The sequence below is a fragment of the Prionailurus viverrinus genome, chromosome D1 (genome assembly GCF_022837055.1).
Source record: "Prionailurus viverrinus isolate Anna chromosome D1, UM_Priviv_1.0, whole genome shotgun sequence".
NCBI lineage: Eukaryota > Metazoa > Chordata > Mammalia > Carnivora > Felidae > Prionailurus > Prionailurus viverrinus.
The window spans coordinates 98,307,175-98,331,388 of record NC_062570.1 but is presented as its reverse complement, the minus strand read 5'-3'; the positions used below and the strand labels follow the sequence as shown (position 1 = coordinate 98,331,388).

The 24,214-nt window shown below is 50.6% G+C and overlaps 1 protein-coding gene across 4 annotated transcripts; it reads right to left on the bottom strand.

Annotated features, from left to right (window-relative positions):
- Window positions 1–16,051: 16,051 nt before the first annotated feature.
- On the bottom strand, window positions 16,052–23,876 carry SLC35C1 (solute carrier family 35 member C1). 4 transcript variants are annotated; one of them, XR_007144944.1, is made up of 3 exons: window positions 21,869–23,006; window positions 16,945–18,355; window positions 16,052–16,429 (listed from the first exon to the last, which is right to left on the bottom strand). XR_007144944.1 is itself a non-coding variant. In XM_047823909.1 (3 exons), exons 2-3 carry the CDS (start codon window positions 22,362–22,364, stop codon window positions 17,796–17,798), a joined length of 1,056 nt encoding a protein of 351 aa, XP_047679865.1. In that variant the 5' UTR covers window positions 22,365–22,395; window positions 23,737–23,876; the 3' UTR covers window positions 16,052–17,795. The 4 variants fall into 4 exon arrangements, 3 of the variants coding, with proteins under 3 accessions (XP_047679865.1, XP_047679866.1, XP_047679864.1); XM_047823909.1 differs by adding an exon at window positions 23,737–23,876 and having other exon boundaries at window positions 16,052–18,355; window positions 21,869–22,395; XM_047823910.1 differs by adding an exon at window positions 23,640–23,751 and having other exon boundaries at window positions 16,052–18,355; window positions 21,869–22,395.
- Between the last annotated feature and the right edge of the window lie 338 nt (window positions 23,877–24,214).

Below are 24,214 nucleotides of genomic sequence, written 5' to 3'. Positions count from 1 at the left end.
TTTTTTTTTTTAATTTTTTTTCAACGTTTTTTTATTTATTTTTGGGACAGAGAGAGACAGAGCATGAATGGGGGAGGGGCAGAGAGAGAGGGAGACACAGACTCGGAAACAGGCTCCAGGCTCCGAGCCATCAGCCCGGAGCCCGACGCGGGGCTCGAACTCACGGACCGCGAGATCGTGACCTGGCTGAAGTCGGACGCTTAACCGACTGCGCCACCCAGGCGCCCCATAGTTTGTTTTTTTTTTTTTAAACCGGGGTAAGATCAACATAACATAAATATAGCATTCTTTGATTTTTTAAGTGTACCATTCAGAGCCATGAGGGACCTTCACAATGTTGTGTGACCCTCACCACCACTGTCCCTTTCCAGTACTTTAAAAAGCATCCCAAGCAGAAACTCTGTACCCGGAAGCAATAACTCCCATTCCATCTCACCAGTCCGGGGTTACCTGTGTTCTACCCTCTGTGTCTCTTATCAATTTGCCTTTTCTAGGGAATCTTATTTAAGTGGAATCAAGCAATATGTGTCTTTTGTGTCTGGTTTATTTCACTTAGCATCATGTTTCTAAGGTTCAGCCATGTTGAAGCATGCGTCAGAATTTCTTTCCCTTTTTAAAGCTGAATACTTCTCCGTTGCATCCGTCTACACCACGTTTTGTGTGCCCGTTCATTTGTCCATGGACCCTTGGGTTGTTTCCACCTTCTGGCTATTGTGAATAATGCTCTTCTGGACACTGGAGTACTCTTCTTTTTTCAACGACAAAAAAATGCTTTAAGTTCATTTATTTATTTATTTATTTATTTAGAGAAAGACCATGTGCAAAGTGGGGGAGGGGCAGAGAGCGCGAGCAAGAGAGAATCCCAAGCAGGCTCTCCATTGTCAGCGCAGAGCCCAACGTGGGGCTCAGTCTCACAACCCATCAGCCCAGAGCCTGACGCGGGGCTCGAACTCACGGACCGCGAGATCGTGACCTGGCTGAAGTCGGACGCTTAACCGACTGAGATCGTGAGATCGTGACCCGAGCCAAAATCAGGAGTCTGACACTTAACCGACTGAGCCACCCAGGTGCCCCCCTTTTAAGCAATTTTATTGAGATACAACTTGCATACCAAAAAGTACACCCATTTAAATGTACAATTCAATGCTTCTTATTAAATTTACAGAGTACACATCTACTGCCACCGTCTAATTTTAGGATCTTTTTCTGACTGACTCCAAAAAGAAGCCCCCAAGCCCATTCCCTCGCCCCCGACCCCAGCCCTAGGCAGCCACTAATCACTTTTCTGTCCCTAGAGATTTACCCATTCTGGGCATTTCACATAAATGGAATCATACGTGATGTGGTCTCTTGTACGTGGCTCCTTTTATTTAGCAAAAGTAAAATTTTATTAGAACCCAGCCCTGCTCACTTGATGACATAGGGTCAGCGGCTGCTTTGAGCCACAAAGGCAGAGTTGCCACAGACACTATGGCCAGAAAAGCCAAAAACATATTGTCCAGCCCTTTGTAGGAAAAGTTTGCAGACTCCTGACCTAGGCCCTTTGAGTTTGTGTTTTGGTTTTGTTGTTAGTTGTGTGTTTTGGGGGGGTGGGGTGGGTGGGGGAAGGAGCACAAAGAGAGGAGAGACTGATGCCAAGAACCCAGGTCAACAAAAGCCACCCCTCTTGGGCCCAAACTGTAGTGCAGCCTCCCAGCCAGCCAGGCAGGGAAACACAGGCGGGCAAACCCTCATGGCCTGGGGACCAGGAGGCCAGCCACCTCAGTGGGAGAAACGGCCTTTTCTACCAGGTGATGATCACCTTGGGGCCTCAAACTACAGGGGAGAGGCATGTCAGAGGAACTGCATTGGCCTTCCCCGTAAAAGTGAGTGAAGGCTCTTTTAGGGGCAAAAGCTGCTGTGGGCCCCAGATGCTGAAGCCAGGGAGGCGGCTCTCTGGAGAAGACGCTCAATATGGGGGCAAAATTTGGAAGATCCTGAGAAAGCAAACGATTCCCCGGGGCCTATGCCTCATGCTCTCTTATCTTCTGCCTCTGATGCTATCAGCTGCTTGTAGGCTGGTGTTCATTTAAACATTTACTAAGAGCCTTATTTTTTTTTTTCATTTTTTAAAATATATATATTTATTTTTAATATTCTTTTTTAACGTTTATTTATTTTTGAGACAGAGAGAGACAGAGCATGAACAGGGGAGGGGCAGAGAGAGAGGGAGACACAGAATCTGAAACAGGCTCCAGGCTCTGAGCCATCAGCCCAGAGCCCAACGCGGGGCTCGAACTCACAGACCGTGAGATCGTGACCTGAGCTGAAGTCGGACGCTTAACCGACTGAGCCACCCAGGTGCCCCTAATATATATATATTTTTAATGTTTGTTTATTTTTGAGAGAGACAGAGACAGAATGTGAGTGGGTTAGGAGCAGAGAGAGAGAGGGAGACACAGAATCGGAAGTAAGCTCCAGTCTCTGAGCTGTCAGCACAGAGCCCGACGTGGGGCTCAAACTCTCAAGCGGTGAGATCATGACCTGAGCAGAAGTCGGGCACTCAACCCACTAAGCCACCCAGGCGCCCATGCGGCAGCTGCTTTCCTAGGACTGGGGATCCAGGCATGAAAGTGAATAGGGGCTCAGAGATCATGTCACAATAGCTAACGTTTATTAAGTGCTAACTGTGTACCAGGGACCTGCTCAACTCCCTTGATCCCCATGACAATTTGTGAGATAGATCGTTTTATTATCACTGTTTTACAGACGAGGAAACAGAGGCACAGAAAGGTTAAGGAACTCATGGAAGATTGCACGGCTAGGCAGAGCTGGGATTTAATCCAGGCAGTCCGGCCCCAGCATCCAAGTTAGGTGGTAAAGGAGGGCTTCTCTGAGGAACTGATGTCGAGCAAGCTCACGGTGGCCCATTTCTTGCGCTCGGCTTTATCTTGACCAAACTTTAGCCAGGCTTCTTTTGCCCACAGACCCGTGAACTCTGTTTGTCTGGAATGTGCCCCCCTTCTGATCAGAGCCAAGACCCTACTCCTATCTGACCCCTCTGGTCATTTCCCATTGCCTGTCTGGCTGCCCGTCTGGAGACTCTGCTGGCCTCCACCTTTTATCCTGTAAAAGAAAAATCTTTTTCTGATGCATATTGAGATGCTCACAGATTTCTGAGACAAAAGCCTTATCTCTTCTGCAATAGTCTCTTTCTAATTTCTAAGTGCCTCCCTATCTTTGTCCAGATTTGTTTTTGTTGGACGATGTTTGAGCTGAGACCTGAGGGGGTAGCAGGTGCAACTTTATGAAGAAAGAAAGAATAGTGTTGCAGATAATAGAGAGAGTAGCATGTACAGGGGTCCTGAGGTGGGTGGAGCAGTGAGCACTTGAGGAACTGAAAGATTAGATGCTAAGTGAAATAAGTCCCAGATCGAGCACCCAGGTTCCCGGGTCTTTCTCCTCATCTGTCCTCAGATGTTGGCTGCTTTCCTCATGGTGGCAAAATGGCTACAGCAGCTCCACACACCTTATGTAACAGAGAGAGAGGTCTTTAGTGAAGCGCCCTGTCAGACCTCCCCTCCGGTCTCACTGGCCAGAATTGCACACGTGCTCTTGCCCAGACCAGTTCAACTGACTGAGCCACTCAGGTGCCCGGAGAAGGATGATTTCACTGGGACAGGCAAAGGGGCAATCCCATTAGCTCCGGTTCACAGGGATACCGCCATCTTGGCCCGTGGATTCTGCGTCCTATCAACCTCTCACAGACGTGACAGGCCGCTGAAACAAGTTATACTCCAAGAAAGAAGTTGTGAAAGATGGCCTGAGGCTGAGTCTGGTCCACGCAGCAGCCACAGAGGTATTTTATAAAATCGGAGCCACTGTTTAAAAAGCGGGAGATTGCCCATAAAGGTTCGGATTTCCAGCTGCTTCAGCAAAATTAGACATCCTAGCAATACACCCCCAAATGGCAAAGAATGATGGGAACTTAGTTGTGAATCCCTGTTCAGTTCACCACAGCCCCCCTCCAGCTCACCTTCCTCCTTTCTGTTCCTGGTTTTCCCTGTTGGTGTTTTTCTGAGGAGTTCACGCCTGTGATTTAAAAAAAAAGGGTTTTCCTCTTCCCTGCAAACACAGCAGGAGGGAAGGAGCAAAGATCCATTTAGCAGATGAGAGCGGCAGGGATGGGGGCAGCACAGATTCCTGGCATCTCTAACTCCTGCTGGGGCAGCTCTCTCCCACCCGGCAGGCAGGAAGGCTGCTCTGGGCCGGGCCTCGGAGCTGACCCCACAGGCAGAGGGGACAAAGTCCCGCCCTTGTTTCTGCCGTGAGCTTCCCTCTAGCGATCACATCTGCTGCGTCTGTCCTAGACGGCGTGCTAACCATGTACTCTGCCTGATCTCATCCAATTATCGTCGTGCCCTCTGGAGTAGCGAATGTTATTGTCTTCATTCCACATGAGGCCAGCAAGGCTCAGGGACGTCAAGTCAGTTGCCTAGGGTCACACGGCTGGGTGTGGACCGGAAATCGAGGTTGTTGCAAGGCTAACTCACTCAGGTGAAGGCACACAGCCAACAGACGGCAGAGCCCGGGCTCCAGCTCAGGTCCAATGGACTCCAAAGACTAGAAGTTGAAAGCTGGTGGCCCAGCAGTATTTTAGGAAATGAGGAATTTTCTGCCCTTGGCTGGGCTTCCTGGTCCCCAGTTTGCCACAGGTCCCACCAATACCTGTTGACTCACACCCTGGCTTCTTCCGTCATGCTTGTTACTTGCCTGGCCTCTGGAGAAGGTGACAACCTTCATGTCCTTTCCATGTCCTCTTGCCTTCCTTCCTGGAGTCCAGCTCAGACGACTTTGAGCTCCTGGTTCTAGCACAGAGCTGGAGGTCCGTGCTCGCCTTTGCTGACCCCACCCCACTAGGCGTTATGGGAGTTGAGGGCAGAGCTCAATGAAATATTGTTCGAGTTCAGGTTCAGCTCCATGACCATGATGCTCCATGCCTCGGTTTCCCCATCCGTGAAATGGGGATGCTCACCATACCTGTCTCAGATGTTAATATATGTGAAGTGTTTAGAAGAGCACCTGGCATGTGGCGAGTATCCAACAAATGTTACTATTACTGATGATAATAATAATGGTCATTCTTTAAAAATTAATATGGTGGTTCTCAGTGGAAAGGGCACTGGCCTGGGTTCTGCCCCGTGACACTGTGACCTTGGGCAAATCAGTCACGCTTTCTGAGTCACAGGCTTGTCTGAAATCTGGAGCTGGACTCTGATTTCCGTTATAAATTCCCCACGGGGGGGGCTCAGTGACAGCTGCTGTTGTCCCCCCCCAAGCAGGACTCCCCTCCCCCCCCCCCCCCCACTCCGCCTTCCTCCACTTAAGCTCCCAGCACACCTGGCCCAGGGCCTCCAGCACAGCAGGCTCCACTGTCCCCATTTCAGCTGGTTTCAGACCCTAAATTTAGCCCTTCCGCGGAAGCTGCAGTTTGTGGTGGGGGGAGGGTGAGGGTGAGGGCTGTGTCTGGGGAGGCGGCTTCCCCCCTGCTGACTGGTACCGTGGGAAGCAAGCAGGGTCAGGAGGGCTGAGAGCCACGCTCGATCTTGTCATTGGCGCAGGCAAATCATTTGACCCTTGGGGGCCTCAGTTTTCTCGTCTCGCGTAACTAAGTTTCATGTAGGTTGACTCCTTAAATCAAGCTATCTCTTAAATGAAAACAGTTTTCAGGGCGCCTGGGTGACTCAATCAATTAAGCGTCCGACTCTTGATTTCGATTCAGGTCATGATCTCATGGTTGGTGAGATCCAGCCCCACAATGGACTTGGAGCTGAGAGCATGGAACCTGCTTGGGACTCTCTCTCCCTCTCTCCCTCTCTGTCCCTCCCCTGCTGTGTGCACGCGCACGCCCCTGGTGCGCTCTCTCTCTCTCTCTCTCCCTCTCTCTCTCAAAATAAAGAAATAAAACATTAGAAAAAAAAACCAGCCTTCTTTTCTTTCATATGAGGAAAGGATCAGAGAGGTTAAGTGATTTAGCTAGGCCCACACGACTAGCATGTGATTTGAGTCATCTTTTAATCTCAATGTGTAGTCTCCTTTTATCTTTAGATGAAAGATAAAAGCATGATTTTATGGTTGAGAGACAGACTGCCTGGGTCTCAATTATATTCTGCCGCTAATTAGCTGTGTGACCTCAGACAAATTGCTTAACCTCTCTGGGCCTCAGCTTTTCTCATCAGCGAGATGATAATTGTACCCACGTAGAGTTGTTATGAGGATTAAATAAATTAATATGTGTAAAGCACTTTCAGCAGCACGTGACATTTAGTAACATTTATTTAACTGTTGCTGAATTAATAAAATAGCTTCCCTACCAATCAGGTGCATGATTTCAAGCATGTTAACAACAAAAACAACAACAAACTTTGGGTTAGGACCAGGAGACTCGTGTTCCACTTTGGGCTCAACTACTAATATGCTCTGTGCCCTCAGAGACTTCCTTTAACCTTTCTATGCGTTGGCTTCCTCAGCTACACAATAAGGGGCTTGGACAAGTTCATTGATGAGCAGCGTTTTTTGAACAAAAATAAAGTTGGGAAAAAAAACCCCAAAACTTTTTGGGTCACATTTTCTTAACTCTTTCAGTCTATCGGGGAGAATATTCCAGTGCCAGCCCAGTGCCTGGGCTGCTGTCTGTCCCAGCGCTCCTGGGGACCACCCATGGGCCCCGTAGCAATGGTCTGGGTGACATACGTGACTTTCCTGGACCCAATCGTACCCTCCTCCCAGGAATTGGGGAAGCGGACCCCAAAGGGAGTCTGAGCTGTATCACAGGTAGCGCTCAGGCAGGAAGGTCATGAACCTGGCTCAGGTAGCCACAGGGTTGTGGTTCCTACTCTTTCCGAGGCTTGGCCTCTCTTGAATTCCTGAAACCCTAGTTTCCTTCAATATCAGCCCCTCCCCCATTTACTTAGGCTAATGTATTAGTTATCTATTGCTGCATGGTCAACCACCCCATAATTTAGAGACTTAAAAAACCAATTTCCTGTTTCTCTAGATTCCGAGGGTTGACTGGGTGGCCCTTCTGTTGGCCTTCCCCAGGGTCACTCATGTGACTGTACTCACCTGGGCAGTGGGCAGGGGCTGTTGGCTGAGGTGCCTTGGTTCTCTTCCCTGTGACCTTCCCATATGGCTAGCTTAGGCTTCCTGAGGAGGTTCTCAGGGATGCTAGGGGGAGAAACAGAAGTCCATCCAATACCTGGCCTCAGAAGCCCCAGAATATTGCCTTTTCTGTATTTTCTTGGTTAGAGTAAGTCACAAGGTCGGCCCTGATTCAGGGATTCAGTGGACCCCACCTCCTGATGGGAAATGCAGTACGTGCATTGGGGGTGAGAGGAATGGAAGGTGCTGGGTGTGCAAATACCACAGCGAGTTTCAGTGGATTTCTTGGTGGCAGACACGGACACACACAATGCCCCCCCCCCCCCCCAATAATAGATCTCTTCCACCTAGCACACTCTGATTTCATTTCTCACCACCTCCCAGCCACCCAGGTCTTGCCTTTCCTCACTCACCAACCACTGTCCCACCCCAGGGCCTTTGCACTTGTGGATCCCTCTGCCTGGCACATTCTGACCCCGGAGCTTCTCCTGACCTCTCCTTTGTTACATTTAGATCTTTACTCACATTTTTACTCAGAGAGGTCCTGATCCCCGAACTAGTCCTATGCCCAATGCTGCCAGTCCCCTAATTGGGCCTTATCTTCTTTGTGGCACATTCTATGTATTATTTATGTGTTGTCTTTTTGTTTACTGTTGTTCTTTTCTCCGTAAGCTCCAAGAATGCAAGGACTGTGGTCTGTCTGAATCTCTGATATATGCCTGGCTCACGGTAGGTACTCAAATCTTTACTGAAAGAATGAATTTCATGTTTTTTAGATATCATACTATTAATATTCAAAACGTTGTGATTAGGGGCAGCTTAAGTGCCATCACAAATGATTCCAGGAAGTGATGCGGGGAGCTCATACCTAGGCTGGGTAATCTCAATCACTATAATCCTTTCCAGTTCTGCTAGTCCGTGACTATAAGCACTATTAAAGTGCTCTGCAAATCTAAAGGCATAATATAAACACCTAGCTATTACTACTGAGAGGACACACTGGGAGTTCTGTGAAGGATGGGTCTTGGGCATTCATTTTACCTATGATCAAATGGGGTTCCTCACTGAGCTACAAGGAATAAACCCATATGTGCGTCATTTGTATTTCCTACACCGCATGGCTTAACGAGGAGCTGTTATCAATGGACAGCCGTAGGAAGTGCTGTGTGGTGGTAATACATATTCCCAAAGGTCTTAGACTCTCCTCCCATGGGAAGTGGGGACTCTCTCCTACCCTTGATCCTGAGTGGGCTTGTAATTGCTTGAACCAATGGAGAAAGGCAGAAGTGACACTAGGTGACCAGGTCAGAAAAGGGCGGCTGGCATCTGCCTACTCTTCTTGGGACCTGAACTCTGGTGGAAGCCAATAACAGGTAAGGGGGCCAACTACCCTGTGACCACCACGCTGGAGAGGGCATGTACAGATCAGTAGTGAATGGAATAGGCTGTTTCTTTCGTGCTTTCCTCTTCACAGAAACTTCCAGAGTCCTAATGTCCCAGACTCTACTTGACATGCCTACTGGAAGATGTCTTGTTCCAACCAACCATCCAACATCTTAAACTCTCACCCCTTAGTCTTCTCTGTCCAATAAATGGCACCTCCTTCCCCAGTTCTGTAAGCCAGGGTCTGGGCATTGTCCTGGAATTCTCCTTTTCTCTCAACATCACATCCAATCCCTCTGAAAGTCGATTGGCTTTATCTCTGAAACGCATTCTCTCTCCATCTCTTCAGCCACCACCATGATCTAAGCCATTGTCATTTCTTGTCTGGCCACCATTACAGCCTCCTGGCTGGCCACCCTCACCTTTCGTGCCCATCCATTCTCACAACAGCCAGAGGGATATTTTCTAAGTCCTATCTATCTATCTATCTATCTAATCATCTATCTAGTATTTTAATATTTTTAATTTTAACTCTGGTATAGTTAACATACAGTGTTATATTAGTTTCAGGGGTACAATATAGTGATTCAACAACTCTATATACTACTCAGTGCTCATCATGGTAAGTGTACTCTTAGTCTCCTTCACCTATTTCACCCATCCCCCCACCCGGGATTTCTCAAGATATAAATCAAGTCATGGCACCCCTCAGTGGCTGACTATGGCACTGAGAATAAATCTAACCTTGCCGTGGTCAGTATAATGCTCCCTGGCTGGAACTTGGCCTCTGACTCCTCTCTCTACTCCTCCCCTCGGTGAGTGGAACCAAAAGGAACCCGGTTTCCAACTAATGTCAGGAAGTTGTTAAATCTGTCTCTACCCCGTTTCCTATTTCTGGGATTATGTCTTCCCCTGTGAGGAGGAACCCAGTGGGAATAAGAAGCTGGGTTACCCAACTCTGTTCCTGTCACCTTGGCCTTCACTCGGGTTCTCGACTGCGCCCAGCTCTTTTCCCTCCTCAGGTTGTTTGCAAGGTCCATAAGCTCTGTCTCAGCACCATTTCCCCAACTTTTCCTGTGGCCGGCTCCTTCCTATCACTTGGGTCTGAGGTTCAAAGGTGTACTCATCGGAGGCCTTCTCTGACTATTCTATCTAGAAGCTTCCCTTCTGCTATTCTCCATTTTGACCTTTTTTTTTTTTTTTTTTGTATTCTTCATCGTTCTTACTGCGTTGCATGGATCTGATTGTTTATGGTGACTTTTCCACTGCTTGTCTCCCTAGTGCGTGGGGCAGAGTTAGCACTCAATAAAGGAGACGGTCGTCTGTTGATGTTGATAATAGTGTTAAAAAAAGAAAACCACAGGCCCTAAACAGTGTCCCAATCTAACTGCATTTCCCCACCCCTGGCCTCCCCACCCCCTCCCCACATCCCCCCCCACGGAAATGTAGCCTTAACCAGTCAGTCAGGAAATTGTTCTTTCTGTTAGTGTCAATTAGTCTCTGGGTCCTCTCCAGATCCCAAAGAAGAAAGGTTATCTGCACGATAGGACACTTTGCTTTCCCCTTAGCAAACAGCTTCCTCTGGAATAATCCTTTTCCTTTGCTAATAACCTTCTTGCCCCACCCTCCATCTCTCAAAACTTTCCTGTAAAAACTTTACCTATTCCGCCCAATCCCCCCACCTGGGATTTCTTAACATATAAATCAAGTCCATAAAATACAGCTCCTTGGAGTGCCTCTCTACTTGCTAGATGATGTGCTGCCCGATTCACGAATCATTTTTTAAAATTTATTTATTTTTTATTTTTTGAGTTTCTTTATTTTGAGAGAGAGAGAGAGGCAAGCGAGCATGCGACTGAGGGAGGGGCAGAGAGAGAGAGAGGGAGAGAGAGAATCCCAAGCAGGCTCCGCACTGTCAGCGCAGAGCCCGATGTGGGGCTCCAACCCAAGAACCATGAGATCATGACCTGAGCCAAAATCACGAGTTGGACACTTAACTGACTGAGTCACCCAGGTGCCCCGGCTCCGATTCGTGAATCATTTAATAAAGCCAGTCAGATCTTCCCATTCACTTGATTGAATCTTATGTAATAAGAGTGATAACTCACTGTATTCCCGGGACTATGCTGAACAGTCATTCACCACCATGTTGTGGGGCAGGAAGGACAGGGGTATCCCGGATCTCGGATGGGAACATCGAGGCCCGGAAGCATCGGGCCAGCTCACCGTTTCTCAATTTTCCAACTTCACCTGCCAGTGTTTTCCTGGGAAGTCCAACTTCAACATCCCTGTCTTCAGAGAGGGATGAGAAGGAAGGGGGACAGTCTGGGGTCTGGGATGCTGGCGTGTCCCCTGCCTTCTTGCAGGGGACACATTGCTGGAGGCTGTTCCGTTCCCTTTAAATACCATAGAGATGAGCTGGGGGTGGTGGGGGTGGTGGGGTGGGACACTGGAAGACTTGCCTGGGCTTCATCTGCATCCAGGTTGGGGTCTGTGGCCACGTGTGCCTCCAAGCCCATCTACACACACTTTGTGCATGCGTGTGTGGGATGTTGTACAGTGAGGCGGGCTGTTCAATTTGTGCTGAGAGTTGGGGTTCCCCTGAAAACTTTTTTTTTAACTTGTGAATTAGTTTGATACTTGAGACGAAGCCAGAGGCCGTGAACCTTTTAATGTGCGCTGCAAAACCTGGGGTAAAAGTTAAAGTAAAATTTCCCTTGATTTTTGTCTAAGAAAGTACAAGTAATATTAAGAATGTCTTAATGTTTTGATCATACAAAGGATGCGGAAATCACCGTGTCCCTTCTGTTTAAGGAACCTGGCGGTGGCTTAGAAATTGATAGGATCACGTTTAGGTTGACCATTGCATCCCAGGCCAGAAAGACTTCGTATAGAATTTGATTTGGAAAAGTTTGCCTAAAATATAAAAATACTTCGTACACTTGCCTAAATAGGATCACAGGTTATTATGAAACAATCCTTGGTTATTTATTTAACCAAAGTGACAATAAAAGATTTTAAAGGCAAGTATGGAAGGTTATACATTTGTGAGTGAAACTTGACTCTTTTACAACGTTTGTGTGTTTTTGAGAGAGAGAGATACAGAGACAGAGACAGAGACAGAGACAGAGACAGAGACAGAACGTGAGCAGGGGAGGGGTAAAGAGAGAGGGAGACACAGAATCCGAAGCGGGCTCCAGGATCTGAGCTGTCAGCACAGAGCCTGACGTGGGGCTCAAACCCACGAGCCTGAGATCATGACCTAAGGGGAAGTCAGGTGCTTACCTGACTGAGCCACCCAGGCACCCCAAACTCAGCTCTTTTAATATTAAGAGGACTCAGTTTTCCTGAGTAACCAAGGACCTGTTGATAAAGAGGACATGAAGTACAGGAAATTATTTTGATAAGACAGAAAATCTTAGTTTTCTAGACAGATGGCTTAAAAGGTAAAGGAAAAAATTTTTATAACCTCTTATCAGGAGCAGGTCAAGAAAACTTTGTCGCTTTAACAGATGAAGGAGGGGCACCTGGGTGGCTAGGTCAGTTGAGCGGCTGACTTCCACTCAGGTCGTGATCTCCCAAGCCCCACATCAGGCTCCGTTACGGCTGTCAGCCCAGAGCCCGCTTTGGATCCTCTGTCCCAGGCTCTCTGCCCCTCCCCCACTCACTCTCTCAAAAATAAACATTAAAAAAAATAGATGAAGGAAAATTGAGTTTTAGTTTTACATAGGTATGCTGCTGATTTTGAATCTCAATTTTATAATTCTTGTGATAAATTAATTCAATTTCAGCCAACTTGACTATATAGGGTAAGATTCTCTCTCTCCCTTGGGGCGCCTGGGTAGCTCAGTTGGTTGAGCTTCCGACTTCCGCTCAGGTCATGATCTCACGGTTTGTGGATTCTGTGCTGACAGCACAGAGCCTGGAGCCTACTTCAGATTGTGTGTCTCTCTCTGCCCTTCCCCTGTTTGTTCGGGAAGGGGCAGGAGAGGGAGAGAGAGAATCCCAAGCAGGCTCTGCGCTGTCAGCACAGAGCCCAACATGGGGCTTGAACTCACGAACCGTGAGATCATGACCTGGGCCGAAATCAAGAGTCCGATGCCCGACAGACTGAGCCACCCAGGTGCCCCATCTCTCCCCAAGTTTTTTGTACCATTTTGTCCTTTATTTTCCTCTTCCTCCTCCAGAAATAAACAGTTTTACTTTAGGACAAATTTACTTTCTTTTCTCTTAACAAAAACGCGTCTCCCTATTTCATACTGTCTCTTAGCCAAAAACACTTCCTCCTCTTCCTGAAGTTTCTCCTATTATTTCTAGTAGCTTGAATTACAAATATTAATTAGAATTCTTAACCCTTAGTAGCTTTAATGTCCAAGGAAAACTAAGAAGGTTTTCATTGTCAATTGTTACACCAGCGTTCTTTAGATGGCAATTTTGTGAATACATTTCATAATGTCTAGAAACCAACATTTCCTCACAACAGTTTTTCAATGTGGCACAAGACAGGTTTACCAACAGACTCAAATATCTTCAGTGCCTCTGGAATAACAAGCCAAAAGTAGGTAAACTTAGGGTTGGTTAGGAATTAATGATTAATGTTTCAGTATTTTATCTTGTTTGGAAATGATCTAGACTTTAAATGAATTCCCATCATTTAATTTAACTTAGCAAAATTCTAAGGATAAAAGCCACCAAAGATTTGGGCAACTATTTTTTTCGTAAACACACTGTAATACATGATTATTGCTGGAAAGTTAACCTAAAACCTCGTATCCCACTTACATCTATCAAAATCTTTCTTCCAACAATTATGTTTCACAACCCACAAAAAACTTCATTAGATACTAGACAAAGTCAGACATCATCCCAAGCTACTTTTCTTGCAAGTTTTGCAAGAGATAACCTGAACTTATTGGACCTTTAGTAAACCTAGTGAGAATAAAAATATTGTATTTAATGCTGATAACTCTCAAGACATATCTGTTTTAATTAAGTAAAAAAACTTGAACTAGGTTTTCTTTACCAAATATCCTAGATCACAAGAACTTGAGAAACATTTGGGTTAATTTCTCTTATATTTCTGAGAGTTTTCAGAATCCCTAATTCATATAAACACTTGTTTTTTAGCCAACCGAATAGATCCCTTTACAAATTAATTTTAGCGATACCAATAGAGGTAGAAATATATCTCACATTTACAACATATATAGATCTATAGACACAGAGACCTTATAGCACGTGTTTTAAATTTTTAATCGTTGAGGTGAGTATAATAAAGCAAAACCCATGAATTTATAAAAGAGCCGCTTGGATCCAAATTTTGTTTGGCAGTTGGAGTAAGTGTTCACCTGCTCAGAGGGCTAAAGCTTTTTACTAATATTTGTGGAGAGGATATTTAAGATTTGTGTTTACATGTCAAAGGCATGGTAAGATTTACTTCAAGGGACAGAGAGAGAAGGTAAGTTTTCTTCTAAGAGATTTTGCACCTTTGGATGGTTACCACAGTCCCAGTAAAAAGTAGCAGTGCTTCCCTATAATTAGGGGAGCACCCTGTAAAAATCATTCTCTGGGGGCACCTGGGTGGCTCAGTTGATTGAGCATCCAACTCTTGATTTTGGCTCAGGTCATGTTCTCACATAAGTTCGAGCCCCATATCAGTCTCTATGCTGACAGTGCTGAGTCTGCTTGGGATTCTCTCTCTCTCTCTCTCTCTCTCTCTCTCTCTCTCTCTCTCTCAAAATGGATGGGTAAATATTAAACTAAAAACCTCTATGGACTCAAGGTCAAATAGGGCCTCTTTAGGGTTGGAAATGGAAGAGGGAGTCATTTGGGCCATTGCGGTCATGGAAATGATAAACCCATTGGATCATGCCAGTTTTGTGTGGCAGGAGATGGGCATCATCTCAATATTTTCCACGCATTGGGAGCCTTAACAGGGATCAGGGTGATAGAAGGATGAGCCTGACACCAGGCCATCAATATCTAAGTGAGAAGAGGGTCCTGGCCCAAAAATGGGTAGCTTTAGGGGCCTTTGCCTTCCCATTCTCTCTTCCTCCTCACTAGGGGCCCCGATAACCCTGCCAGCTCTCCCCTTGGTGGTGGCGACACCTCACGAGGCATGCTTTTAGCCCTGCCCAGTTCAGGGAAAGTTGAGGGGGCTCAGGATCTCTGGTGTCCCAGAAGAAACAAACATACGGCCAAGATGGCTCTTGAAGAAAGCTATGGATTTTTGGGTTTTTAGAGATATCAGCCAGTTGACACATTTTGACTGCTGTGAGTCACTGTTCGGTGCCTATTCCAAACAAATCAGAAAACCCACAGGAACCAATCAGTTCCCCTCTCTCCTTTTGCATAAAATCTTTAACATAAAGGTTTGAGTTTCAGTTAAGGTATAGTTTTTGATCTCAGTTTCTGCTTCTTGTTTTTCTCCTATGCCCTTGACCTTACTTGTCGTTGCTGGAAAATTTTGGATGGTGTCACAATGAACCCTTTTTGTAGGTGGCCACTTTCCTTTCCAGGGTGTCCCAAGAGACCTCTCCAGGATTAAGATCTGCCTCCACTGGCACAATATACACCAGGTCTTTGGGAAAAGCCCTCAGGCCTCAGGAGCCCAATGGCAGTCTCGCTTGCTGGCTCACATGGCACTGAAGAGAATAGAGTATCTAGCATCCATGAAGTTCTGCATTTGTCAAGGAGCTGGGGTACCTCCTCAGAGCTCTTAGGAGGCACTGGAACCAGATGTTGAGATCATTTATCGGTCCATTATTGTTTTTAGTAACATCACACCGGGGATTGGACCCAGACTATCCCAACAGATCAGGGGATGAAGAGTGACAGAGTTGAGTGAACTGGTGACATAGACACCATAGGCGTCAATTGCATTTTCCCTCCGGTGGTGCCATTGATTTCTGGTTGCAAGGCTATCGCACTCTTCTGGGTTACAGCGCGCAGTCCACGCATGACCCACAGACTCGGTGGTCACCAGTCCTCCTCACCTGCAGGAATGTTTTCCTAGTGTGTAGCCCAAAGCCACTCCTTGGGTATGACAATAGCCTAGCTACCCAATCTACCCTCCTTAGCTCTCCTTGGCCTTGAGGACCCTTATGCACATGAATAGTCAATGAAGGCCTTTGTAATTAGTGGTCTAATTGTCTCATTAGACCATATGGTCTTGATCATGTTGCTCTGGGGAGATCATTGGATAATCACAGCAGCTGTGAGCTTTTGGGTGGGATCCCTCAGGCAACATACCACAGAGGCCATATGCAAAAGCACAGAGCAGTGCGACAGACCCCCAGCAAGCTGTGTTCCTTTTCCAGATGGTGTCACCCACCTGACTTAGGTGGTTCGTAAGCAAGTCGCAGGTAATGAGGGCGTTCCCCTTGGCTAACTGTAAGGGCCATCATGCAGTTCTGTCAACTACACTGGTTTGTTTGGTGCTGGTCCCGGCCTGGCGATAAGCAATGCGGACGGTCCTTGTGGTTCTTAATGATTGCAAGACACCCTTCAGCAATAACCATCAGGAAACTTTGAAAAAATAAAGGTTTATTACTTACAGGATCTGGAAATTACACAGCACACCTGGGGCCACACAGCGATGTGGGGGTGGTGGGGGGAGACCGGGGAGGGAGGGAGAGAGCGAGAATGAGAGCACACACAGGCCTGGGGATCTGCTTTTATTGGGGTCGAGGGTTTGCAGGCTCACTCTTTGTTGGTGAATTCAAAACATAGGAGTGGAAATTTTAAGTGTAGGAAGAGAAAAAAAGAAGCGGCCCAAGTGATCGGTTACTGAAATCCATCAAGGTCTTTAAAATGAAGGGGTCTCAGATGGGGAGGCAGCCTGGTTGTGTGTCCGGCGATCTCTGAAGTGGATGCTTCCGCAATCAAAGTTTAGTCAGGCACTAGCCTTGCAAGAAAGAAAAGAACCCCAACCGTCAGAGTTTCCACTACAACGTCTTATTCCCCTTTTTAATGAACTCACACACAGTTCAGAACATCAGGCCAGACTAACTTCATTAGAAACCACTGCGGATGAGAAGACCCACTCTCCCCAACCTTTCCTGACGGGGACAAAACAGGAGGAATTATCCCAAGGAGATGGGTGGGACAGAATGCACAGGCGAAGAGACGGGGTTTGTGAAGGCCGTCCTAAGCCCACGGGGGTGGGGGCAGGGCGTTGGCAAGGGGAAGAGAAGGTTCTTTCAGCCCTAACCTCAGGGAAGAAACGTAATTGTTACTTTATCACCTTCATCAGAGTCAGGTTCCAACACCCAGGCAGGGATCTGGCTCAGGGGAAGGCACAGCACCGCTGAGGGGGAAGGTTCTGAGCCAGGACCCTGGCTCTCCCAGTCCTCTTGGGGATGACGCTCTGGGAAGCCAGAGTTAGGAGGGTGACCTGGCTGCACCTCCGGGAGGTCTTACCTGAGTCAGGTGCTGGGAAACCAGAGGGCTAGCGGCTCCTCAGGAGGGGAGGAATGAGCTTCTCAGTGTCAGGGACCGGGGGAGGGTGTTAATGACCCTGCTTAACCTGTAAAAGCTGTGTGGCTCCCCCATGTCCAAAAGCTGGGAGCGTAGGGTGCAGATGGTGGGAAAAGGGCACTTTCCCACGATGTGCCCCATTCCCAGCAGTCCTTGGGGATTCCAGAGCCAGGCTTGGGTGCAAATGATCTGTCGTGCCCTTCCCTGGGGACTGGTGGTCTTGGCGCAGAAGACCAAGAGGGGACGCTTGTCTGTGTCGCCCCTCAGCCCAGCCCCCACTTTCCTCCGGAGGGAGGCTGATTTGCAGGGTCAAAGCCTCGCTGCCTGTCCTGGGACCCAGAGATGTGAGGTTTCCCAAACCCCTTCATTTGGCCTGTGGTGGGGTCATACCCCCATCTCCCCTGAGTATAAGTGAAGACTTACTACTGTCCCTCAATGTTGTGGCCCGTCCCCAACCCCAAAGGTCATGTGGAGGTAGAAGGCCCCGGAAGGGGGACAGGATGGGGTGCCGCCCTTCTCCTACTCCCCAAAAGCGAGTGCTCCTCCAGAGAAACTCATTGGCTGTTCCCAGGGGGTCCTGCCTCCCTAGGGGAGGACAAAACTCAGAAACAGGAAAGGCGGTCGAGATAGGTTTGGCAACTTTCCGACATCGCTTGAACACACTGGCTCTATTTCAACCGCCCGATTTGTGAGCAGGTTTGTAAACAATACCCCCTCCAGACTACCTCTCAGGGTCCAGAGAGCTGCCCTGGGCATTCTCCCCCACTGGGCCATCCCCGGGTCCCTGAAGGAGCTCACACCCCCATGCTGCTCTTCTCGTCCTCTTTGGGGCTGGGTTCCTCCTGAATCTTCTTCATCTCCCAGCCCCTGACCCAGGTGTAGGCAGAGGAGCCCCCCAGCACCATCATGTTGCTTGTCCACCAGAGGAAGCTCTTGGTCTCCTCGTAGTAGAGCACAGCCAGCACCGTCTGGGCACAGGCTTTGGTGGTGCCGGACACGTTATGGGTCAGGGGGCTGGTGAACTTGATCTGTAGTCCCGTCACGTAGCCGATGGCAAAGCCGAACAGGCCGCCCAGGGTCATCATGCCCCAGAAGTGGGCGCTGCCCAGCTGGGAAAAGTCACGGAGGGTCTGAAGCTCCCCGAGCAGCAGGAACAAGGGCAGGAAGAGGACGCAGGCATTGACGTTGTTGTAGAAGGTCAGACGCCAGATGCTGCCATCCACGGCCGGGAGCACCTTCTTGGTGTAGATGGCGTTGAGCGAGACACAGAGGCTGGCGAGCACGCCAAAGAGGGTGCCTGTCCAAGACAGGGTGCCCTCTGCCCCCTCCTGGTCCACACCAAGCCAGAAGCCACCTGCGGTGGAGAGAGGAGAGGGGCAAAGAGGATGACGACGGGGAGGAAGAAGGACAGAGAGTTTTGCCACCGAAGGTCACAGACGGTAATGCTGCCCTCACTGTCCCGTCCTCCCGGCCCTCTCTGCAATAAATATGTCCGAACTCTCTATTACATGCAAGGCACCATACAAAGGCTGGGAAAGTGGCCCAGGACATGAATGCTTTCTCGGGAGCTTACATTCTAGCAGAGGAGAACGACGTTAAGACGATTCATTTCGCAGTTATTTCTTTAATTACAATTGTAATGAGGGCCATAAAACAGTGCAGCATGCTGTGAGCACCCATAACCAGGGCGACTGTGTTGGCCTGGGGCATCTGGAAAGTAGTGCTGGAAATGAGCTCCAAAGGGCTGAGTGCTTAGTGGTTAAGGTGACCTTGGGCAAGTGATTTAAGGTCTCAGAGCCTTGGCTTCCTTGTCTGTTAAATGAGAGCCTATAATGAGTTAGAATCACTTGTGGCCTGAGGTCTTTTGGGACAGTCACTCTTTCTGACACCCTCATCTTGTGTCACCTCCTGCTCACAGAGCCTCCATGGTCCCTGCAAGACCCCTTGCCTGTCACCTGCCCATGGGGACTGTCCCATCTCTTTGGCGACACCCCACCTTCCCAGGAGGCAGGGCCTGAATCTTACACGTGCTGTACCTCGTGCGACAGCACCTGGTAACACGGGGGAGTAGGAGAACTTCTGGTGTCAGAGAGATTTGGGCTCCAATTGGGTTCTGCCATCTAGAGGCTGCATGGCCTGAGGAAAGGTGACTTAACTTTTCTGAGCTCCCATTTCCTTCATCTATAGAGGCCTGGGTCACTTTCTCGACCCCCCAACTCCAACCACACTACCCTCCACCTTGCAACTAGAATGATCTTCCTAAAGTACGGATAGATCTGCTCAGGTCCCGTCCTGGCTTAAAGCCCCTCCTCACCTACTACCTTCAGGAAACATTCCAGACTCACTTAACTTGGGCAAGGCCCCCGATGGCCCGAGCGTGAAGAAACACACAGGTACTTTCCTCTGCCTAGAACACTGTCTCCTCACCCCTTCCTTATACCCATCTAGCACTTCCTCCGGCACGCCTGCTTAGATTACCCCATTTCCAACTTTGCTTCCCTCCCCACCCCCACCAGGGTTCCTGTAGCACCTTCTATTACCCCAATAGTAGCCTCACTCCTGCGGCATAACTCACTTACTGCCCTGCATCATCACCATGCCCTCCGGGAGCCCAGGAGCCCCGTCCCCTTTGGCCGAACTTGTATCCCCAAAGTTTGGCCCAGTCTCTGGCACGTGCCTGGCCATCCGTTCATATTGGTTGGCTGCCTGAAAGAATGCATGAACGCAGGTTGTTCTGGAGGTGGCTTTGAGGGTTGAAGGAGATAAGGCGCCTCCTATGTTGCAGGCACATTCTGGGTCTTGGCAGGGCCTTTGCAAACAGGTATCTGTAGACCTGCTCTGGGGGTGTGGAGGGTTAGCCAGAGCGCCCCCAGTCCTCCGGCTCGTGACCTTCCAAGTCCAGAAGGGACCCCCACCCCAAGGCTCCACGCCCTAGAGGGAACTCACACCCAATACTGGGAAAGGAGGAAGGGCCCCGTAATAGTCACCTGAGACCCATCTTAAGGGGAAGCGAAGCAGAGAGGGGGCCTGGGCCCCTGCCCCATCAGTGTGGCCAGTGAAGGCACTTTCTCTGACGCTATCACACTATCAGCTACTTTGATTACTTTTAGGACTTGGGCCCAGTTTCCTTAGCGACTTCAGCTTTCTTCGTGCAAATTCTCGCATCAGGAGGCTCCCCTCTCCCTGCTCCCCCTCCCCCCTTCATAGGGTCCAGTGAGGCTGAAGTGGAGACCCCTGAGGCGTTTGGCTAAGTGAGGCCTGGGACTCTGCATCAGCTCTGGGCAGCGGTGAGGTGGGGTGGGGCGAGGGGGCAGCTGAAAATCCGCCAGGGGTCTCAGCAGCTCCTTCTCCTCTAACCTTGGCCTTCTCCCGTCTCGGGCCTGGACTGAGCAGTCCTATATCTAGCAGTTGCTCAATGAGAGTAACATTTTCTAGGACAGGCGGCATGGGATGGGCCCCTCCCCTGCAACCAGTGAGACTGGGCCTGGGACTCGGAGACACCAGGGAAGAATATGTAGGTCAACCAACCAACACGAACTTTACAGCCCCAGGAAAAACCTGAACAGGTTCAAAGAAAGACCACATTCCTGGATGACAGAGCCCTGCGAGGATTCTGAGGGAAGTGGGTGCACTCTTACCCAGAGTGCCGCAAACACCCCTTCTGTGATGATGGAAATGTTCTGGGGCGCCTGGGTGGCGCAGTCGGTTAAGCGTCCGACTTCAACCAGGTCACGATCTCGCGGTCCGTGAGTTCGAGCCCCGCGTCAGGCTCTGGGCTGATGGCTCAGAGCCTGGAGCCTGTTTCAGATTCTGTGTCTCCCTCTCTCTCTCTGCCCCTCCCCCGTTCATGCTCTGTCTCTCTCTGTCCCAAAAATAAATAAACGTTGTGATGATGGAAATGTTCTATCATCAGCGCTGTCCAATATAGTAGCCACTGGTCACATGCGGCTACTGAGCACCTGACATGTGGCTACAGAATGGGGTTGTTAACACCTGCAACTGAGGAACTGAATTTTTAAAATGTCATTGAATCTGAATGAATGGAAATGGAAATAGACACGTGGTTGGTGGCTACTGTGTTGGACAGTGCAGCTATAATCTCTAGGGGACAAGAGGAGAGCAGGGGGGTTAAAAGCATAGACCCGAGAGTCTGGCCAATCTGGGTTTGTGCCCCAGCCTGGCGACTTCCTAGCTGTGTGGCCCGGGGCAAGTCGCTTAACCTCTCTGAGCTTCCGTTTCCTGGTTTGTATGGAGCTGATCAAGGTGATGCTACCTCCCAGGGGACCTCTGGGGAACAAAGGAGATGCTAAATGTGAATGCTTGGCACCATGTCCCCATCAATAATTCTTATTTTCTAAGGGTCAAGCGTGGGAAGACAGCTAAGACCTCTCAAAGCTTATTTCTTGCCACTGTCTTAGCCATCACTACGAGCCTACAAGGTCAGAGGGTGATGGTATATTTATTACAAGATGCATTCTCTGGAAATAGCACTGGATGGAGAGTCAGGACACTTGAGCTCTTGAGAAGCAATACAGTGGTCAAGCACAGGGAGCCAGACTGCTCGAGATCAGATCCCAGCTCTGCCACTTATTAGCTGTGTGATTTTCAACAAATTATTTACCTTCTCTGTACCTTGGTTTTTTCCCCTCTGTGAAAGGTAGATCGAATCCGATCTTGTTTTGAGGGGCCCTGGGTGGGCCCCTGACTTGCTGGGTGACCTCGGGGAGCTTACTGTCTCTGGGCCCCAGGCTCTTCCCCAAGGGAGCCGGGACAGATAAAATCCGACGACGCCTGGCAGGGTTGATCTTTGGGGTTTGGGTCCCTGCGCCCCACCCCCACCCCCCCGTGGCCCTGGCTGGCCACTCACCGATGATGATGCCGCAGGTGAGCAAGGCATAGAAGGAGGTGGTTTGCTTGAGCAGCAAGTAGGACAGCAGCACATTGAAGACAGTGGTGAGTGAGCGGCCCACGTTGTAGAAGGCCACGCCGACGTACTTGAGGCAGAGGTTATTGAAGGTGATCATGCCGATGAAGACGACGGACAGGGGCAGGACGCTGCGGGTCACCCTGAGGTCCAGGCGCAGGGTGGGAAAGTCCATGGCACCGGGGCAGCAGGCCGCCAGTATGCTGAGGCTCTTGCACAGCAGCGTGGTCACCAGGCACTGGTAGAAGGTGACGAAGATGGGGGTGTCCAGCTGTAGGGAGGGGCTGTCCAGCAGGTACTTGTTCAGGAACACCATGGAGATGGAGGTGACCCAGTAGAGAGACACCACCAGCGTGATCTGCAACGCCCGCAGCAGAAAGGGCTTCTCCTTGCTGGCCTCTGCCTCTCCGGAGGGGTCGGAAGCCCCCATCAGTGCCATGTGCAGGATCCTGGACCGCTTCAAAGGGGCCCTGTTCATGGTGGCAGAGGAACTGGGTCACTCTACAGCCAGAACTGGAGTACAGGGCAATCAGCCCCTGTCTGCTTTCTGCAAGCCGCAGCCCTCAACTGTCACATGGGGGATGGCCTAGAGGCCTCTCCACCGAGAGGTTCTGCTGTGGGGGGAGCCTCCCAATCTGCCCCCACTCTGAGGTGGCTCATGAGACGAGACACAGGGAAGGGGTGAGGGACAGGCTAAGGTTGGACAGAAGAGGCCTTGTAGGGATGGTCTCAGGAAGAAGGGAGGGGAGAGGAAAGGAAAGAGAGGGGGAGGGGGAGGAAGGCAGGGCGAAGGTGCCGAAGGGCGGAGGGCAGCGCGGGGAAGAGACGCCGGGAGAGGGAGGCATGGGCGAAAAGGGTTTGCAGGAGGAAAGGGGAGGCGTGCAGTAAGATGAACGGAGGGAAGGCGTGCGAGGGGTTTGGAAAGAGGGGTGCAGGGAAGCTCAGAGGTGCTCGCGGCGGGGGCCCAGAGGGCGCGGGAGGAGGCCGGGCCTGCCCAAGCCTGCGGCGCGCAGCCCTTCGGCGCACAGGCTGCCGTTCAGTCCCGGTGCCTCCGGACAGCCGAGGCCGTTCTCCCCCGCGAGGCGGGCCCAGGACTCATTTCCTGACACGCCCCCGACCCCTCCTTAAAGGGCCCGCACGCCCGGCGTCACCCTTAAAGCCACAGCCGGCCAGAAACATCCTTCCGAGTCAGGCTTGCGTCTGTGTCCCCGCCTCCTCTCCGCTCCGGTGCGCTCCCCGCCCGGGGATAGTGGGGCGGGGGGTGGGGCGGGAATCGGCCCCCGCGGAAGGTTCCTATAGGTGCTTGAGCCTCGGCCCCCTTTTTGCAAGTCCCCCCTCCCCCACCCCTGCCCAGCTCTGTCTTGTCGAGAAGCTAACTGTCCCCGACTCCGTACGTCCTCTGCGCCCCTCATCCCGGGCCCGACCGCAGCCCCAGAGCCTTGGCGGCGCCCCGCATCCCTTGGCGTCCAGAGACCCCCTACGAGCCCTCCTTCCCTCTGCTGGCCCCACCTCACTCTCCCACGGTGCAGTCCCTTCCTATCTCCCCCATTTCCAGCTCCCCCATCCCTCTTCCAAGGCGGAGACGATCCGCGACGCTCCCTGAGGCCCGAGGCCACACTATCCCGTCTGGATTTCAATCAACCCTCGCGATCTGCCCCCCCACCCTCATTTGGGCACAGCCGGATCCAAGCCTCAAGGCAACAACCACGCTCACCCCTCGGGCTCCTTCCCCCTTCCAAAACGCCTCCTCCTCAAGCCAGGCCCAGCCGCTAGCTCTGGCCCCGGGGCCTCGGTGGCGACCCCGCGCTCACCTCCTCCTTTGCACTGGCCGTCCGCCCGAGCTACCTAGCGCCGCACCTGCAGCACCGCGCCTAGGGCCGCGCCCACGGAAGACTACTTCCTGCTCCCGGCCCCGGGCGTGGATGCCAAGCCAACCTCGCTGGCCCGCTCCCCACGTGGAGCCCGGAGGCGGCGGCAAGCCACCCGGGACCCAGCCTGACCTTGGCCCTGGGTTGTCCCGCCCCTCGTGGGAGCAAGCATCTTTCTGTTTCCAAGGCCACCCCCGCCCCGGTACCCCGCCCCGGCCCGCCCGGGATCCCTCGCTCCAGTTACCGCCTCCTGCACGTCCAGGGACCCGGCTTCATCCCTGGCCCACCGCGCACCCCTCCGGAGCTAACAGAAGTGCGTTTGAGAACAGTCCGGATTCTTCCTGCCGGTAGTGAGCAGCGGAGGGGGGTTAATCCGCTGTCTCCCAGGGACCGGGCCTGGGCAGTCAGTCACCAGCCCGAG